The 16,772-nt window shown below is 39.9% G+C and overlaps 1 protein-coding gene across 2 annotated transcripts; it reads left to right on the top strand.

Annotated features, from left to right (window-relative positions):
* The first annotated feature begins 2,278 nt into the window (after positions 1-2,278).
* LOC145484059 (ZP domain-containing protein-like) lies at positions 2,279-15,857 on the top strand. Of its 2 annotated transcripts, XM_081462661.1 has the most exons (8): positions 2,279-2,887; positions 6,396-6,490; positions 6,748-7,040; positions 8,043-8,187; positions 9,424-9,780; positions 10,489-10,708; positions 11,975-12,273; positions 13,257-15,857. In XM_081462661.1, the coding sequence occupies exons 2-8, from the start codon at positions 6,427-6,429 to the stop codon at positions 13,484-13,486; spliced, it is 1,608 nt and encodes a 535-aa protein (XP_081318787.1). In that variant the 5' UTR covers positions 2,279-2,887; positions 6,396-6,426; the 3' UTR covers positions 13,487-15,857. The 2 variants fall into 2 exon arrangements, with proteins under 2 accessions (XP_081318787.1, XP_081318788.1); XM_081462662.1 differs by lacking the exon at positions 2,279-2,887 and having other exon boundaries at positions 5,491-6,490.
* The last annotated feature ends 915 nt before the right edge of the window (positions 15,858-16,772 follow it).

The following is a 16,772-nucleotide window of genomic DNA, read 5'->3' as shown; positions in this document are numbered from 1 at the left end:
TTGTCCCTTTCAAAGCACTGTCAGACGGTCAGTTTATTATCAAGAAAACCTTTATTAAATAATACTAGACTAAACACAAAGAACTAATTTGATCATTTACACGATAGCGGCGAACCTTTTTTGCGTACTGCAATCTGAAAACAGCTTAGCGGCCTGTCAATAAAATACAAAAAGTGCGCGATATACCGATATGTCATTTTACGACATCATTGTCAACTATGGACTTTCTCTATGATAATGATTTACTCTGTCATCAATTTTTTTTCCCCGAGGAGTCTGAAATGTAATTTGCTTTCCTGTGGCTCGCTCTCGAAAGGTCTCGCATGGATGGCTTGCTACCCTTTGAGAGAACAATAGAACAAACAACAGAAACAATGCCCCTAGCCCTAAAACAATAACAGCTGCTAACAATGTTATGTTATTCATCACTTTACTGCGAGTTTTGCGATATGCCGTGAGCGAAAAGAACACACATTATTCATACACGGCACGAATCACCAAACTTCTAAAGAACTTCTGAAAGGAAATTTGAAACCTTTTCACAAATATTTTTACCATTTTGAGGTACTTTAACAACACCCAGACACCTGAATTTTAATGAATATTCTTTTCGTTTTGCGCCCAACGGAACTTGAACTGATACATGTATGAATTCAGCTACTTTCAAGTTAAATTGTCTCCAGTAATTGTAAGGTAGATATCAAGTTTGTTTCCTTTCCGGTGCTTTGAAATTCTCTGACAGCCATCTTTGCCTAATGAAGTGTAATGACGTTTTATTATTTCATGAAAGCACAAATTATTGACGTGTGTGTTATTCCAGAAACCTCTCAGAGCCAGCTGTTGCATTTGGTAATTTTGACCGGAGGGGAGGTACTACCAGAAAAACTGGGTGGGGGTGTACGGGGCGCTTCCCAAAACTCTTACCCTCTTTTAAGACCAAATTCTGTGATTTTCCCTACCCTATTTATGACCTGACCTAAAATTCGATACTCTTTTTAAGATCTGACCCTTAAATCTAGACCCTGTTTTTGAGGCCTTCCGTGTAAATAGTTCCCTTAATCAGACCGATGTTAAAGGCATTGTGAAGGGCTTTTGTTGATGGTCTTATCGATAATGATGAAAAAGTAGCTTCTTCTAAAAAAAACTGTATACCCATTGAAGACCAGAGTGCAAAAACCATACCCTATTTGAGACCGAAATAGTCAAAATCGATACCCTATTTAAGACCAAAACGGCTAAAAAACCATACCCTTTGAGGCCGCACATACCCATATAGCCCATATGAGGGAATGCACCCCTCCCCCCCCCCGGGGGGGCTTTGACATGGAACTTCGATATTTAAAGTAGCAGAAGAGAAGTTAAGATGGATCAAAATTCTAGCTAGATAACGAGGTTGCACTGAATTAGTTCTGAATTGTTTTAACCCCCATCAAGGACCTAATTAGTGGGAACAGAATTTAACTTGAAACAAAACTGACTTTCAAAGGTGATTGTTTAAGTAAATTCCTGATTTTCTTTTAAATATGGTAAGCCATTATAAATATATGATTCTGATTTATTTTCTATTTAAATAGAGGAGAGAGTAGATGGAATTCTAACGCTATGACTGCGAGTTCTGAACGTTACCTTCTATGTCCATTGGCCTGACGAAACATTGGAATCTTACCATTATTTTTGCCATTATTCGATAGGATATTGAAAGGTTTAAAAATCACAGGTTTTTTTTTCGATCTTGAGTCTAATCCTTTCTTAAACGTGAAAAAAACCCTAGAAAATAAGTATTTGCTCAGAGCAGTTTTTAATGATAACAACTAGATAACTAGCTTGGGAAGCAGGGATGGTGTAGTGATGAGAGCGTTCGCCTCCCACCATGCCAAATGGCTCGAGTTCGATTCTGGCCTGGTGTTGCATGGGCTGAGTTTGTCGTTGGTTTTCGCCTTGCTTCGAGGGTTTTTCTCCGGGTTCTCCGGTTTTCCTCCCTCAGACAAAAACCAACAAACCAACACTCCAAATTCCAATTCGACCAGGATAGAGGACCAGCTAAGGCTTCTCTAAACATTATACTTTATTTATTTTTACGCTCTATGGCCAACTTCCTCTATTATTTTGCTTGATATACTGTTCGGATCATTTTTGAATCCCTTCAAGTCTTCCAAAGGTAAAAGTTCAAAAAACAAGTTTACGCTACCGCCTACCTCAACAAAATTTCATCTCTGATGTATGCATTTACCTACCTACCTAGTAAGATGTTTATTGCGACTCGTTTGCTCACAGCGGGTTTGATTCTCTCGCTACTTTGAGTACTAGCAGCGCGTAATACCGATTCAAAATACACAGTTGTGTAGCAGTTACTCAGCTGATCAGGAATCAAGATCTAAATGACCCTTGGTGAGTGAAGCAATGTTAAACTCCAAAGAAACAAATCATTTTGACTTCCTATTGTTCGCTTTAGTTGCGAAGAGCTACAACCGTGACAATGGTGCTGCATGTTGAATTTTGTTGTCGTTCGTTTGTCTGAAGCCCTCCTCCCCCTGCTGGATTTCCTGCTTTCTCAACTATATATTTTCAAAAAGCTAATATGCTTTCTTCTTGTTAAGTGCTCATTGAACAGTACTTGAAAATTCACACTGATTTCAATGATTGTTTTAGTCTCGACCTGGGTTGGAAAAATGCCTGATACCACTGAAGATGATTATTTTAAAGTCTAATTAATCATCGCTAGCGAAGCATAGCGGCTTTTGTGTGTCACTGGACGTTTTGAACTGCGAACACGCATCTCAAATATTTCCATAAGAAAACACTAACAGCTCCAAGTTCTGTTTGCTGTAAAGGACGTTAAAACGTATTCCCGGCGCGGGAGAAGTAAGCGAGACTCCGTCAAAGACAGGCAAGTGAGAAAAGCTTTCGATTCATGTAAAAGCCAAACGAGATGTGTTTTAGCTAACATTAATATTCAGAAATAAGAGTGTCGTGCACAACAGACTTATTTGATTGACTCAAAGGAATGTAATGGCTAGGATTTCTTAAATATTCTATAAATGTAATCAGTATCTAATAAGTTTTGTGATTGAATCTCGAAAATGCAAAGCCCTGAATACTTCGTTATCACATCCGAAAGTTGCGAAAATCCTAACGCAAAAAGCAATGAATGATCAATTCTCAACTCATCAATTGTTGTGTTGTTAATTGTCAGGCTTTAATTTAAGCAATGATGGGATACATTGGTCTTGAAATGTTCCCCTGAAATACTAGAGTCGTTGAAAGAACAAGAAATTTAGACTAACGAAAGACGGATAGCCTTCACTGAGAGAAAGTTGAGTAAATTTTCATCAAGAACAAGTTAGAACCTGAGTCAAAGGTGTTAACCACTAGTTTCCAATGTAGCGATGCCTTGAAGAGCCGGTAAGAATATCAAGTAGTAGATATTAATTATGGCGAATAATATTAGCCATATGATATTATTGTGGGTCAGAACAAATGACCAAGACTTTTGAGTAGGCTGCTTAAATATTTCAAGTAATGATTGAGTTTTGTTGACGCGTTTTCGCCACAAATTGGTGCGATCAAACACGATCATCGTTTTCACCGATTGAAAACGCCGCATACATTCGAAAACGCTATCCAGAGTGTGGAAGTTTAAAAATGGAACCTTCTCGTATCACTGTGTAAGATGGGCGAAAACGCATCGACGAAAACCCACCAACAGAGCTGCACTTGCGTGGAAGGGACCATTCGCCTCAGTTCAGTTCTACTGACGAGGAAATAACACTGTTTTGACAATATACGAGCTAAAAAAAACAGTTTGCTTTCAGCATTCTGATAAATTTACGATTACTTTCAAATGATACTTTTGACCTGGTATGAAACTGATTGGTGAAAACTCGAAATTATACTGAATTTCTCTAGAACCTTAAAGTTGTATTTAGAGCCGTGTGCAGTTTGCAACACTCCACTGACCATGTCAGTGAACCGGACCTCAATCGTGTCAGGTTTTTTTTAGGCTTATAATGCGTTGGCAACCTGTTTATCCCTTAACACTTTAGCAGCTGTCCAAAGAGTAGTGTCTGTTTTTCGGAGGAGACTGTGAACTTGAATGCGGTGAACATAACGTGGTCATTCAAAAATGCTGGTTGACGCTTGTGAATGTAACGTTGATCTGTGAAGGACTGAAACGTTTTATGAAAGGCGAAATGCGATAGTGGTTAACTGTTCAATTTTACTTTAAGATACATGTATCTGTGTTCGAGAAAACTGGGACAGAAGATGTAATTCAGTTAATAAAGCATCTCTGACAGCCTTCATGGGTCAACACGACGTATGACCTCATGATTTATTTTCCCGAGGGACAATGATTCTATTGAATTTGTCTCACCAACACCTCCAAGATCCTGCTGTGACAACGAGAAGATTTCAAAAGAATTCAAATGTTTATATTTGAATGCAGATTTTATTTTTGTTTTCGGAAAAATAATTACGAACACAAATCTGTAAAACGTACCTGACTACAAAGTGTGTTGATTTTAATGAAAATTCATCAAAATTCTGAATCATGTGTACACATTCGATCAACAGAAGGCTCATATCTCATAGTTTTTATCATGGCTAAGGAAAAGTAATTATAAAATTTAATAAACGATCTTGATAGCAAAGCCTGGAAGTTGAAAGGTCAATTTTCAGAGACCATGTGGAAGATACAGACTGTATATAAATTGTTAGTTAAAATGGTGAAACTTTTATGTCAGTGGTCCTTTGTTTGTACATAATTTCAGGTTAGTGCCACTAAGAGGATGCCGAGGAGACCAAAAATTGAAGCTACAATTTGGACTGATTTGTTTCAGTAAAAAAAATGAGGCAACAGATATTCGTTTCCGCCATAGCTTCAAGGCCCTCGTATAAAGATTTTGTTTATTTTTGTATCCGCTGAATTATTGCGGGAATAACTTTGAGATGATTACAGTACGCTGTGGGCAGCCTGCATTTTAGTGCAGTTCTTTGTCTTCTCTGAATTTGGTGGTAGATTCTACGATTAAAATCATTTACTTTCACAATATCTCTCCTAAGTTACTTTCGGTTCCGAAAATAGAAAAATGAAATAACATTATCTGTTTTTACACAGTTTAGAGTGGTTTTCAATTGAGTGTCGTAAAAACAAAACCAACCCAATTTCTTACCAGTTAGACTACTCAGCCAACAATCTCAAACCGCAGTCAAACCAAAACCAAATTGCTTGCCAGATAACTTTCGACACTCACTTGAAAATCGCTCTATCCGGCAAGGGATAAATTTTAAACTCTTTTAATTCCGAAACGAACCTTTGAATCAACACTAAAATTTTCATAGAGGTTAAGATATGTAAATGTTTAGAATATGTGAAAAGAATAGCTCTGTAGACTAAGAGTTTATTTAATTTTGATGCCTTCTTATTAAGCCACAAAATTTAAAAGTTTTGTAGTCCTGGAGCAAGGTTTGAAAAGCTGATAAAAAAAAAAAAAAAAAAGACCGCCAACAGTCGGCTTAAAATATTCAGTTTTTAAATGGAAATTAAAATACCTTGTACGCATCTCTTAGTGGGGTAACTTTAATTAAGCTAAAAATATCATTTCAAGATGAATGCCAATGCAGTCGGCCCATCTAGTCCTCAGAACTATTTCCTTGACCATAAGCACTGAGATTAAAACCTCATTCTTTAGATTTGGCACATGGAAGCATGTTGGTGTATTAAATGTTGGATTACTTAAGCGTTAAGTTGTCCTTTTGAAATTTACTTCGAACTTTCGCGAAAATCTTTGCCATAAACAAAGATGAATAACATCGTACTGTGGAACGGAAAAACAAATATTATTTTTGTCCTTGAAATGTTCGTTATTCATCCAAATTATCAGTCGCACAGTTTTTTGCTTTATTCTTCGCAATCGTCTGTTTGACAATGTAATGATACTGCAAGGAAAATGTCCGGGTTTGAAAATGCTATAAGGAAATCAATTAACTGCTGTCATTACCTCGAGGTGAGCGAGGTAAAATGTATCTTAGAAATTTGCAGTGCCAGCTTGCCTTGTTGAAGTCGAGCCTATTAACGCAGGCTTTCTGAACCGCTTACCTGAAGAACTACACCAGGTCAGGAGCTAAAAGCTAAATTTAAGCCCCACGTCAGTGGTTCCACTGACCCCGTGTATTTCTTGTCCATTTCGCGGGGATACCCGCAGTCATGATCGCAAGTAAAATCTGGAGGGGTGGGGGGGAATAGCCCTTAGTTAAAAAAGAAATCGGAATTTCTGGGGGAACTAAAATTCAGACAAACACGGAATTTTGACTAATATACCAATAGCCTATAGTAATACCTTTTCTGTAGAAATAACCGTTTAAAATGTATATATAACGATTTCTTTTCATGATAGCTGGCAAGTCATATGAGATAGACATTGAACGATGGCAAAACTGGCTTTGATGGTGATTTTTACGATGCTGGCAGAGAAAGGCATCCTGGTAAAAGGTAAGGAAAAAAGTATTTTAAAACTGATTCAATGAAATGTGAAAGACAGAAAACCCTTTCGATGATGCCCCGCTATGTAGAGTGACGTCATCGTTTTTGTCAAAGGCAAACATGATGACGTTAGGAAATGTTCTAGGCTCGAGGAATCCTTTTTAAGTCAGAAGAGAGTACAGAAAACATGAAAAATTTCATTGATTCATTTATTTGTTACTTTAACAAGCAAAATCGACTACAAGAACCGTTATTTCTTTTTACAGGAAATTGCTTTGATAATATAATCAGTGATGTTACATACGAAGCTACGTCAACCGATCCAGGTCACTCACCAAGCGACGCGGTTTTAGATAATGACAGAGCCTGGTGCACTAGTCAGCCTCCACCCAACGAGTATCTCGAAGTGTATTTAGGCCATCTTTATGACGTGTGTGGGATCGTAATTCAAGGCTTCAAGAACGATTCGGTAGATTTCTTTACGACGAACTACAGTCTGTCTTTTTCCAAAAGGAGACCCGCGTGGTCTTTCCTCCTGGACAACGACAAGTCGCCCAAGGTAAACAAATCTATTTTCTATATATTAACTATGGAACGCTTTCGCGTGGTACAACATCAAATATCGCACGAGTCACTTGTATTTTCTCGATGTACACGAGTGTGTCAACATCAAGAAAATACAAGTGACAAGTAGGATATTCCATGGTACAATTTATACCACGGGAGAGCGTGGCATAACTATGTTATACCATGCCATAGAAAATGCATGCAGCGTCTAACACAATCATTGCGATATACACGCGGTCCACGAGGGAAAGGTTTCCCTGTATTCTGATTGTCTGTATTTTCTATGACATGTCTGTAATGCTTCTCAAGACTACTCGCCGGAGTTTTTGTTCTAGGAAGGTTTAGTTCCCAAACTCTGCACCCCCCTCGCCTTTTGCACCCTTGTTCAAACGAAGCATCAACCCTGGGCCTGGTCACAAGTTGTTGGAAAACTTCATTCCCTGTACATTTTGCCCTCCCCTCTCCACCTCCTACCCCGTGTTATGGTAACCAGACACTTTTCATCCGTTTTAATTGGAAATTAACCGTTAAACACTGTCTAACATTGAAAGAGATGACGGGGAATACTGACACCTATTCTGCTGTTCTTCCGGTCACGCTTGACTCCCCTATTTGGCAAATTTTCCAACACCGATTGTCCACGGCTCTGTTGTAGCTTCCATAATATGAAACAAGAAACCGAAGCAGAGTCAATGTTTTAGCGATCACAAGGTTTCGACGCTCTCATAGCGTCTTTCTCAAGTGTCGGAATATGGCTGGAATCTATTTGTCACTTGAGCTTGAACCAAACCACGTGCCACAACATCCCCTTCCGGCCTCATACGGGGATGTTTATGTACGTGACTTGGTTCACCCAAGCTAACCTGACAAATAGAATCCCGCCACATTCACTCGAGAAAGACGCTGTGACAGCGTCAAAACCTTGTGATCGCTAAAACATTGACTCTACTTCGGTATCTTGTTTCTCAGTTTTTTTTCGGTTTTTTTTTTTCAGGAATTCCCAATCGCACCCGCCAATGGTAACAGTTCCATTGAAAATGAACTTGTTACTCCTAGATTAACATTAGCAGTCCGTATCCATCCGATAGAAACAAACGGCCCGCCCATGTGCCTCAGAGTTGGTGTGTACGGGACTAAAGGTATGGATAGAAATACATTATGAGGAAACAAATCGTCAGGTGACAACAAAACCCTGATATAACGAACAGGGAACGCCCTGTCCCCCGTAGGGGGTCGGGGAATCTCGCCGTTCAAAAATTTGTGAGGTCCTCGGAAATGGGATTTCCCGCATTTTGAGGCCAAGTCTGCGTGTTTTAATGTCTCAATTTTTTTTTAATTCAGGGAACTCGCCCGAACCCCCCTATATCCGTCCTAAGCCTAGTAGGTGTCTTGCTGACTGGGAAAATGATGCTCAGTGACATGCGGAATTTGGGTATTTACTTAGCGTCATATCTCTTGCAAGTTAAATGTTGTTTGTATTTTTTAATTTCTCCCCCTGACTCCCCACCCCCCGTCTCCCCCAAATTGAAGTTGTAGTTATGGCCTCGGAGTTGCGGCCATCATATCCTATCTGTCCCAACTAACGATGTCGCTTGGGCCTTGAACCCCCCCCCCCCCCGCCCCTCCCAAGGATCGATCTTTGCTGGGAAGAAGAGGTTGACACATTTGTGCTGGGAAAAAGGAAAGGATGTAAATTTGCCACTCCGTCTCGATCCATAAACGTGCAAAAAAAGAACTTGGCCAATATCCAGCCATCTTGACCTCACACTTGGTCAATAACCCATATTTATAAAGAGGTTTCTGGATTAACGGTGTCCTCCATGATCTTCATCGCATTTAAAGTTATTGACTCGTCGTACTAACGAGACCTCACTGAGTGTAGGCTATTGTAAAGTAGCTCATTCGACAGATAAAACGAACAAATTATTGCATATGTAACCAAGATAGTCGTAAAATCTCCAATTTCCAAACTTGGCCAAAGTGAAATTTCGGTGGGAATACAGCCAGAAGAGGAACTCTATGGCTAAGTTCATTTAGATTTTTCTTTTACAAAAAAGGCATCACAGTTCCGCACTTTAGTTTCTCGGGGTTCATACAAGTTATAAGATAAAAATCACCCGCAAATGATTGAGACGGGCACAATCAAAATTCGAGTTAATAAAATTGGGATAAAATATGCTAAATGCATTATTTTACCCAGTTCGACAAGATAAATTTCAAAATAAGAACTGGCGCAGGATTGTAGTGTTTCAAACATTTATAACCTTACAAAAGGGCAATGTCCCTTTCTCCGCTGTCAAAACTACAAATTGTGACAGCCGACTTAATATGGGACTCCTGTTTACATTGCTTGATTATTATTACTTTTTTTTCAGCTTTGAACGTGGCATGTGATGTGCATCTTCTGACCATCACTATCTCCAAATCAAGCCTAGGACCAGCGGTGAAGCAACTGTACGTGGGTCAGCGGATTGAGGGATGCACGTTTGACGTGGATCCAAGCACAGAAACGACTTTCAGCATACATGTTGACACTTGTGGAACGAAACGATGGACTCGTGGCAATTATTTGTTTTACAATAACATTGTGTACGGAAAGGCTGAGAGTGACGGTGACTCGCCGGTGGTTTACTCGGAAGACGTAACATTCAATGCGACGTGTGTATTTAACAGGAACGTAAATGTCACTGCCGCCTTTTTGCCAAACGCCAATTTCACCGTTGATGTGACAGGTAATGAGTCAGCCAACCTTTAAGGTTACCGTATACCTTTAAAGGTGTCTCACGCCGAAGAGATTGGGACGCTCACATTTAGAAGTCGTGGAATATTCGTCAATCCACGCACACAACACAAGCATAAGCACTTGAGTACGCGCAGTATGGATAATTGCCTTATTTTCGGTCCCATACCTCCTCGACACAGTACTGACAAGATGGCGAACGATGTTTATGCTTGTGCTTATGCGTAAAGCAGCGCGTTCTCTCTTGACATAAGCATACGCACAAACACAAGAAGAACAAATATATTTGTTCTACTTGTGCTCATTCTCGTATTGTGGGACTCCTCACTGCTTTGCTGTGCTTATGCTTGTTCCAGCTCATGTCGTGTAGTGAAAACCACGCTTTAATCTTAACATAAATATATATGTGGCGCAAAACACAATTGATGCAAGTATACAATTTAACTTCTTCTTGTCGACCCTTCCTTATTTCCCTTATTCCCATAGGCCATTTAGGTCATTCCAAAGCTAGCCTGCGCTGCAGACGTAAATTTAACCCTGTAGGTCTGCGAAGCAGGTTATCCAAACCTTGGGGTGACTGATTTTTCAGTCTCAATATATTCGTCCATATTTTTAAAATCACAATTTCGAAACTGACCTATCAACACGTTTTTGTGTGGCCGTTACATATGATGTGTTTTATTTTTGTTTTTTCTCTCAGAATACGGCGAGTTGAACTTTTCAATGGCTGCGTTCAAAGATAGTGAACATAACGATAAAATTACAGCGGATGATCAGCCATTAGCCGTTGGAACAAGGTTATACATCAAAGTGGAGGTCAGATCAAGTAATGAAGAACTGGACTTGCTGTTGGAAAGATGTTATGCGACTCCCTCAACTAACAGACAAGATAACAATCAGCGACAATTCATCGTTGGAGGGTAGGAATAGCAGTACCTCCTGAGGAAGTCCTCTTGCGCAGACGCTCTTTAGGCTCGTCGTGCAATCTTACTATCCCACTGGGGAAAAGGAAGATTGCGTGACGCCCAAACAGCCTCTGCGTGCGAGGCTACAGAGTTTCCGGAAAAAAATAACATTCGAACTGCGGATAAAAGATTTAGAGACTAAAAGTTCGCAGTTTTGCTCTTTTCAGGGCAAATTTGTTTCTAACAAGACAAGGGCGTGGCCTTACGGTTAGCCCATTGTTCTTCAGATCAAGCGGTCCGTTGTTCGAGCCCTGGGACCCGTTTCTCGAAAGCCCCGGAAACCTTTCGGGCCCGTAAAGCCATTTTTAGTCCATCTGTATCTAAAAACCGAGAAGTGTACGCACCTGAAACTTCTTGTATGAAGGGAACTTCTCTGCATATTAAGAATATGTGAATAAAACAGCTCTGTAATCGTAAGGTTCGAGATTTTGCTATGGCTTTACGGGCCCGAAAAGTTTCCGGGGCTTTCGAGAAACGGGCCCCCGGTCAGGGTCACTGCGCCTTCCTTCACCCTGATGTAGAAATGGGTACCAGTGAGTTTAATGTAACCATGGTAACATTAGGATGGATAAGCACCTCATCAAGGGGAGTATTTACACTCCTAGCAACTTAATGTTACAGAAACCGGAGTATGGAGCACCTAACTCCACGCTGACCTTACGAACATCGGAAATTTTCCAACAAAGATATTAATTTTTTACCTGTTACTTGATATAATTGTTACGTTTATCAAAAGTGATAAATTAATCCCAATACCACGAGTGTAGTAATTGTCACAGTTGTAACTTTTACTATCGTTATCTATAAAGCGTAGGTTAATTGAGGTTTTTAAAAGTCTGTTAATCCAGTTGATTGAGGAAGAGAAACTGCTTCATCCTGCTGACGTATAACTCCAAATATTGCTGCTCGCTCTCCCCCCCTTAGCAGTTCCCCCCCTCCCGCCCCGCTCCTCGGAAGTTTTTTTCAAACCGGTATCTATTTATTCTCCTGGTTGAGGAGAGATGCTCTGGGAGTTTTGAGCGTATTTTTATCGACACAACACAAAGATCTTGGCCGCGACTAGGGCTTAAACCCGGACCACTAGATCAGTCCAGCGTACTAACCAATGGCCTACCGACCTTTCCACTGTTGAAAAGATTCAATTATAACAGTTCTTTTTATCTAAACAAGCATATCTTTATTACTATTTAATCCCACTCTATACCTTTTTTTCTAATTCAGATGTCCAGACCTAGAGGATGATAACACCACTGTTCATAACTGTAGGAATTCTTCGGTCCAGGCGTTTGAAGTCGACGTGTTCCGTTTCGAGGACGCTGGCAATCGTATTTATTTCTACTGTGACGTGATTGTGTGTTTCGCTGGAGTATCACGCTCGATATGTAATGACCACTGCGAGGCTTGTAGCGTGAACGCGAGAAGAAGACGCGCAGAAGGCTTATATGACAAAGGATCGTCACCATATTATCTGAAGATCGGTCCATTTCAGATCCAAAAGGCAACAACACAGAAAGAACAAGGTATTTAAATGTTTCCATATTTAGCGATACCTTATCAATACGTTACCAATACCTATATCTATCATGCCATATGGCACATAAGGCTTTGACATTCTCTTTCCTCCCTCTTCGATTTGCTGCTAGAGCCATGACAGTAGTCGCCCATGACTGCTACCCTGTTGCACGCCTTTCTTCTTCACTCATTCTCCTCGATGTTGCTTTGGGTCGACCTGGTCTTCTCCTCCCCTCTGACCTCCACTCCAGTGCTGTAAGCAGTGCTCTTTCTGTCCTTTCCCATTATATGTCCAATCCAGTTCCATCTTCGACGTCTGATCTCATCACCTGCTCTGTTCACTCCTGTGATCTCCTGGATTTGTTGGTGCGAGATGGTTTGGGGCCACCTATTCTTTATCAGTATAAATCTACTAGCGTTCTATCACGAATGCCGTTCTCTTATTGACTAGTGAGTACGCTACTCGCTATCTATTCTGTGATAGATAGTGAATAGCGTAGCAGTGTGCGCTTGTTAACAAAATGACGGACGCTTCTTAGCGTTTTCGAAGTGTCTGTGAAGAGGATTTAGATAAAGTTTTGAACGGCTAGTAGATTTATACTAAAACAATGAGATTATTCGTTCTCGATTTCTATTCGTGATAGTTGATAGTTGACTCGGGCTGCGCCCTCATCAACTATCACGCGATAAAAATCTCGAGCTCATAATCTAATTGTTTAATAGAATGGGCTTCAGTTAATGTATTTGTATTGGAAGGTGTCCAGTTTCTTCGCTTCCGCTATCATGTTTAACAATTCACATCGCTCTTAAGGTGGCCTAAAACAGTTTACAGCCCTTTCCAAGACTTACTGAGTTACCTTTTCGAAGATGAATAATTTTATAATGCTAAGCTTTATTTGAGAAGGATCTCGACAAAGTTATGCCTTTTCAATATGTAGTTTCCGTACCTTATAGGCCATTTCTGATTGAAATTGCTTTGTCTCTTTTTCAGACATATTTGGAGATCAGAGCAATCAAGGTGATACAACTGAGCAGATGGTGATTGTCCTTACGCTTGGCGGTGTAGCGCTAATCACCTTAGTCGTCGCTATTGTAACAGTGGTGGTTCTGATGCGCAAAAGATCTCCATCTAACAGCGACCATACCAAGATTCTTGCTCCTGGCACGCCTACAAGAACCCACGCTTGGCTTGATGTCGGCGGCACGCACACTGAAACATAATTAGACATTAGTTTGGTATATTTTCTTCCCTGATCTTATCAGTTTTAGGTGAAATTCGTTTTGATCACGTGAGCATATGTCAGGCACGTGAGACACAATATGACTGCGCATGTTACAAAATTTGAGGAAAAACAATTTTAGATGCACCCTTCGCAATACGCTCCTCGTAACCAGGGGAAACCTGAATTTTTTGGAATTCCTTTTGCGCGGAAAACAAGGTGTACTAGCGATTTTGTTGACTACGCATAAACCATTGATTTATCAGCTTCCTTGTGAACACATATCCTTTAGTCTCTCTCCTTATTCACTGTTTTGGCAGGCTTCATAAACAACGACCGCTTCTTCAAGTGCCTTTTAACATTCTTTGTTAGGGCAAAAAAATAACAAATGAAAGGCTGCTTTGAGAATTATTCAAATTAAAGAGCCCCAAGTGGCAACGAAACGTGACACCGCTATAATTTCAGTTAATAGTTCCACTCAACAAGAGTTTCTCACGTGTCGTTCATAAAGTATTTGGTAACAAACCAAGCAAAACCAATGATGCGCGAAAGGTATTCCTTATAAAGTGTCAATTGAAGGAACGAACACAAAATTTTTTGGTTGAAATTATTTGCTACTAGCAGAAAATAGTTTGTTTATGATAGCAGTTGAGATTTTTCGCTGTTTTGGCGGGCTTCGTAAACAACGCCCGCTTCTTCAAGTGCCTGTTAACATTCTTTGTCAGGGCAAACAAAATAACAAATGAAATGTTGCTTTCAAATTAAAGAGCCCAAAGTGAAGCTTTTTGACTGAGTCTTTCTGTCAACTAACTTTTCCGAACAAAATTTTCCTTTTTCCTTACATCTAGCCAAGTCCATTTAAGTGACAAAAACTCGGAAACCATCAGTGCTCTGCAAGTCGGCTGCAAGAATTTTGCAAAAAAATCTTGACTTCCAATAACAAATTGATGCCTTAACTCTGAATACCTGATGAGTGCTTTGTCATTCAGAGTCAATTTCTCTTTCGTTATTAGTGATATTATTGTAATATATTTTTCTTCAGCAATCTTTAGCAAATACAGTCAGGCGCGATACAGCATATGAAACGTTAAATGTGTCTGTTTGCCTCAACTTACACAAAACTGATCATTTGACTAATTTTCGTTCGGATTGGTGGCGCCAATTGGCATTCAACCAAGCGAATATGGCAGCGCTCAAGTTTATTGTTTCCATAAAACTACTTTATGCTCTCTTATTCATAAAGCTGGATATATTTTCGATGTTAAGCGTGTGCCGAGTATTGGTTGAGCTTGGTTTGCCGAGTATTGTAAACAGCGAAAATAGGTAACGACCGGGTTGTTACACATCTTTAGTACAAAGATTACAAGGACTGTATAGAAAATAAAATAACTCGATAGATGTCTCTTGAAAGCGCTCATTATTCAATCTTTTTCTCGTCACAACATCTTTCTTCTTTCATTGAAAGCGGCGTGGGCTTTAACTTATCTGAAAGCTACTATCAACTAACTCAGGGATCGATCCGAGAAAACATGTACAATGCCAGCTGTCTGCATCAAAAACTATTAAAAACATGCAGTATGGTATACAGATATATATCAAAGAGAAGTGGATGCCGGATTTTTTTTTTTTTTAAACAACACTTCAGAAATAAGTATGTGTAAATATATGACGGGACGCAGGGAAGTTCCACTGTAAGTACCGCAGAGTAATGGTAGGAAATTTTCCTAGCATTCCATACATACTCTCACTAGGGTTCTTCGTCTTGCGGCAAGGGAAGGCGTCATAACCTGTTTCAGTGACATGTCGATGATATTAAATAAAAAATAAACCAGAAAGGGCCGATGGAATATGAGACAAGCTTTAAAATGAAGTCACGATATTAATAGTGCTTTAAAAGTAAAAAGTGGGTTCGAGTCATTCCCGATGCTTTCAAATGATGGCGGACTCCACCGACGCCAATAATCTGGAACAAAACAAAGTTATTATATATCGGATCACGTCTAAACACACGTGAAGAGGGACTTGGGCAGGAAAAAAACGTGAGCGGACAAAACCGGGAAATGCCGATAAATCAAGTAATCCCGCAATGATGAACGAATTACACAACATGAACCTTCCTCTGGTTCTCCCCCTGAACCAAGTTCAGATTTACGAACTGAACTTAAAGATACCAAAGTGCCAACGAATGGATGTTGAGCGCGGCGAACAGACGTAAATGTCTTGTTTAGCCAATGAAAGCCATCACAATTAACTCTGAGCTTGCATCGAGATGCTTGTCCGGGCGTAAAGGAGCGTTTGATTAATCAATCTAACACAGATCTTAAGGAATAAAAACCCAGATGATCTGGAATACTTGTTTGAGTATGTCGTTGGCAGTGGGAGCCACGTGTAGGAAATATCGCACAATTACACAGCGGGGGGCAAAAAGAAAAAAAAGCAAACCGCGAGGAAAAACTTAGAACATGGAGCTAAGATAGATTGTCAGTGCTTTAGTAGACCATGCACGGCTACCAATGTTTGGCCAATCGCTTGCCCAATGGCTCGCACACGCAACGAATCGTAAAAGTTCGTAAGTAACGACCTCCGAAAGAAGTGAGCCCACCCCCATCCCCTGAAAATAGAGGAACTAAGGTTCAAAAGTATAATTATTTTTTCAATCAATAACCTGAATAACGTACAATAAACTGATGACGATTCAACTAGGGAAGGTATAGCTTATTCCAGGAGGCGTCGTGAAGCGCCTTAGTAAAACAAACCCCGCAAAATTTTCGTCAAGTAACAAGAAGGTACTAACAGGACCTTGTCTTCAAATTAAAATTACTAAAATTGACAACTCGGCATCATTATTAACAGGAACGCACAAAAGAACGTTTAATTATATTGAAATTAAAAGCTCGACCAGAGCAGTTAAATATTTATAAAGCAGACTAACGTAGCAGTACATCATGAACAGTGAAAATAGTTTAAGGTATCTTACATCACGTGCTACATATAAAGTGCCCACCCATGTGCCAGCAACATAAATTTGAACTGGATTAAAGAATTTCGAAACGATTTACAAGAACGTAGTGTTTTTACGAATTACACCCACAACCTTAAAGGAATACAGCCCTGTTCTCATAGAATTTAAATTAAACAAAAAAAAAAAAACGCAAGTAAGAGATAATTACAGTAGAAGTCATTTGCGTCCCCTCAACAAATGCTCACCTAACTTTTTAAAGATGCTACTTTTAGCCCACCCCGAAATCTACACACGTTGATTTCACTTGTGGAAGTCTATCGATTTG

The sequence above is a fragment of the Orbicella franksi genome, chromosome 4, assembly GCF_964199315.1.
Source record: "Orbicella franksi chromosome 4, jaOrbFran1.1, whole genome shotgun sequence".
Classification (NCBI taxonomy): Eukaryota; Metazoa; Cnidaria; class Anthozoa; order Scleractinia; family Merulinidae; genus Orbicella; species Orbicella franksi.
Note: the sequence above shows the minus strand (reverse complement) of the source record. Positions and strands in the feature narration are given on the sequence as shown.